Raw genomic sequence first — 3,850 nt, 5'->3', positions numbered from 1 at the left:
AAAGATTCCAATTTTACTTTGTTTAGTTGTCAATAAAGTACAAGTGATGCTAAGAAACAAACAAGCATAGTGATTTTGTTGTTTTGATCTTGTGTGTGGGTTTGTTTTTTTGGGCTTGTGTGTCTTTGTTTTCTAAGAAAAATAAATGGAAATATGTGAAGGTCTTGTTGAATTTTTTAAGGAATTATTTTAAATTTGTAAACTTTTTTTCTTATTTAATTGCATGGTCCATTGTTTTTTTTTTTTTTTTTTTAATTAAATGCTGAGGTGTTATTTTTTAATGTTAATCAAAACTCTTTAATATTAATTTATTAAACATGTCAGCATCAGTTTGGCCAATTGTGTACACCATTTGCACGTAATCATTTTTTGTTAGTGAGTTAACGGTAGGGACCAAATTGACTTCAAATTCAAAATAATAGGGACTAAATTAATTACTATTATAATATAGGGACTAAATTAATTGTGATCAAGACTAAATTGATATTTTCACCCCAAAAAAAAATTTTCACTCCTTTTTAGATCAGCATATAAGAAATCAACTGATTATTAGGAGGAAAAAGAAGTCAAAAGAGACAAAGTGTCCCGTCCAAGCTATAACTAAAGCAATCATGTGGGCTACTCCTTGCTCTTGACCAAAGTTTTAGAGCCCGTTTGATAAAATATTTTTAGTAACATTATTTAAGTTGTATAGAAATATATATAAGTAAAAAAGTGTATGAAAATATGTATTATGGCGTTTAAACAATAGTTTTCGTTATTTAAACACCGTTATCAAATGGACCTTAATTGTATGACAATAGAAAGCAACACAAAGATTTCCGTGGATGCTCTTATATCACCAGGCAGCAAAGAAACATGGAAGATTTCTATTCTTTCAGATTGGCAACATTAATATCAAATTACAGTTATAGTTGGATTCCTAATTCCTAGAGAAGCTAATGTTGCGTTCCACATTTTAGCATGTCGGTCAATATGAAACAGACTAGCTATCGGCTTTGATTTAGCCATATTTTTTTGGAGCAAGCCAGTATTTTCTATTTTGCAATTACTCTCTTTCCTTCACAATAAAATTCATGCGAAGTTAAAAAATAAAAAAATAAAAAGAAGTCAGGGACGCAACACCCACCCTGTAAGCAATGTTACAGTGAAAAATTATATGATCAAAGCAATGACATCGACCGGATTGTGGAAGGATCCAGAAACTAAAAACGAATTTGGTAATCAAAATGATTTCACAAGATAGTCTAGGGACTACTAAAATACTTTTTAGTCAAAGTCATACTTCAGCATTATTTATTTATTTATTAATGATATACCGAATTAACCGCCGCCTATGACTAAAAATCCACGCTATCTTCAAAGCGTTTTTTGCATACCATCTCTCACTTCATCATCTCTCCTTTCTTTTCCCTGCCCTTTCTATTTTGCTTCAATATCTTCGGTTCTGTGACAATGGCGGACGAGGTGGTTCTGCTAGATTTCTGGCCCAGTATGTTTGGGATGAGGGTGAGGATTGCTCTGGCTGAGAAGGGTATCAAGTATGAGTACAAGGACGAGGACTTGAGGAACAAGAGTCCTCTGCTTTTAGAGATGAACCCCATTCACAAGAAGATCCCAGTTCTCATCCACAACGGGAAACCGGTGTGTGAGTCCCTCATCATTGTTCAGTACATAGATGAGGTCTGGAAGGACAGGTGTCCATTGCTGCCCATTGATCCTTACCAGAAAGCTCATTCCAGGTTCTGGGCTGATTTTGTTGATAAGAAGGTACGTTTTCTGCGATTTCTTTTCACTCTCTTTACTTTTGTACGTTCTGTTTTTGTTTTTGTATTTCATTTAGGATTAATATTAAGCTAGATTCACCAGATTTCTCAGGAAAAAAAAATAAAAACAAAACAAAAAAACTATGATGTGTTTAAATGTTTAGATTCTATTAGAGTTTAGTATTTTGCGGGTCTTATAATGGCTATGATACTTGTAAGATTCAATTAGACATGATGACTCTAGTACTTAATTTGACATTTTGACCAAACATGATTAAAGTTTGCGAGTTCTAGCAGATCATAGAAAGTGTTGAGAAAAAAAAAAAAAAAAAAAAAAAAAAAAAAAGAAGATATTTTTAGTCCAATATACTGAGTCTTGTTCTTCTATCCCACCGTCAATAATGTAAGTTGATTTACCACGGATTTAATATATTTGAGTAAGATTAATGTCCTGCAACTAAGAGCATCTTATATGGGCCTTCTGCCTTTGCTAAGGTTTAAAGAAATAATCTCCTAGCCCAGTGGACTTGATTTGAAGTTCACTACTGTCAATGTCATTGTTCATGCACTATGTGGGAAGTGGTAGTAAAATGTGTGGAATATGTAGGTTATTGAAGTTTTAAGGAAGATATGGACCACAAAAGGAGAAGAAAAAGAGGCAGGCAAGAAGGAATTCTTTGAAATCTTCAAGATATTGGAGGGAGAGCTTGGTGACAAGCCTTACTTTGGGGGTGAAACATTTGGGTTTGTGGACCTTTCTCTTATCCCCTACTACAGTTGGTTCTATGCAATTGAGACCTTAGGAGAATTCAACATAGAGGCAGAGTGCCCCAAGATTGTTGCATGGGCTAAGAGGTGCTTGCAGAAAGAGACTGTGGCCAAGACTCTTCCTGACCAGAAGAAGGTTTATGAATATGTTGAGCAAATGAGGAAAAGGTTTGGCAATGGTTAAGCCCAAATCTGGAAGTGCTTGCATTTCTTAATGGTTTTGGATGGTTGTGTAATCTTGTTGGTTACTTTTGTGATGTTTTAAGTTTGAGTTTGTTTTGGCTAAAAATAAATAAATAAATAAAAGATGGTTGTGTTTCATATGGGTCCGTGGAACTTGTAAGACACATCGGTGTGTCTGCTAAGCTTTGAATCTAAAGGGGTATTGTAATAGGAATCACACTTTGTAGTGTCTACTATGTTTTAGATGAAATTGTATCCTTATGCCTTTGGTGTGTGTAGACTATCGATGTAGACTATTTGTGATATGAAATGACCTTTTTCATCTAATTATTGAGTATCTCTATAACAAAATAAAGATTACTCTGCTTTAAGTTTATATGCATAAGAAAGAAATATAATTTCACAATAAAAAGATAGTTCTACTATACATCGTTAAATGTCATATATAGAGATAGTATTTACTTGCATCCATATAATGCCATTCTCTCTTACTGCATTCTCCTCCACGGTGCACTGCATTCTTTATAATTCCTTATAAACATTGTGTACGTTGTAGAAGGTTTTTTTTTACCTGATTTCATAAAGCACCTACAAGAGAGAGTGGTATCCCACTTTTTCCCCATTTCTATAACTTAAGTGTTGATTATTGTCTATTATTATATTGTTAATGGGTGTGAGTTAAACCTAGTCTCATTTAGTTTACATTTTTAAGATTTGTTTTTTTCTCTTAGGCATATTAACAGCTCTCTTGCGGGATCTCTTTACACTACACAAAAGAGAGTTTCTTCCTAAACTCCATCCAGAGCCACCTTGTTTCCTACAGCCTTCCACTCTTTGAATAAATAATAAAAATAAAAATAAAAACTTTCCTATTTTCTTGGTGTACATAGGAGGTATTATTTTTTGTGGAGCTTTTACCTTACAAATTTGTATATATTTTGTCAAGTATACAACAGGTGGTTATTTTGTTGTACCTTGGGGATGATGTTGATGTGCCAATAACTTCTCCCACTGATAATACTATCAAGAAAGATTGAACAAAGTTAATATTTGTCATCAACGTCGTCGTTGGAACTAATTTGTTACCATTATTTTTGGTATAACCTCTCATAATCTGTCTGAAGATGGCTTGA

At 33.6% G+C, this 3,850-nt stretch overlaps 1 protein-coding gene across 1 annotated transcript; it reads left to right on the top strand.

Annotated features, from left to right (window-relative positions):
* The first annotated feature begins 1,322 nt into the window (after positions 1-1,322).
* On the top strand, positions 1,323-2,995 carry LOC115983449 (probable glutathione S-transferase). Its single transcript, XM_031106127.1, has 2 exons — positions 1,323-1,770; positions 2,374-2,995. The coding sequence occupies exons 1-2, from the start codon at positions 1,456-1,458 to the stop codon at positions 2,716-2,718; spliced, it is 660 nt and encodes a 219-aa protein (XP_030961987.1). The 5' UTR covers positions 1,323-1,455; the 3' UTR covers positions 2,719-2,995.
* Positions 2,996-3,850: the final 855 nt, after the last annotated feature.

The sequence above is a fragment of the Quercus lobata genome, chromosome 4 (assembly GCF_001633185.2).
Source record: "Quercus lobata isolate SW786 chromosome 4, ValleyOak3.0 Primary Assembly, whole genome shotgun sequence".
Classification (NCBI taxonomy): Eukaryota; Viridiplantae; Streptophyta; class Magnoliopsida; order Fagales; family Fagaceae; genus Quercus; species Quercus lobata.
Note: the sequence above shows the minus strand (reverse complement) of the source record. Positions and strands in the feature narration are given on the sequence as shown.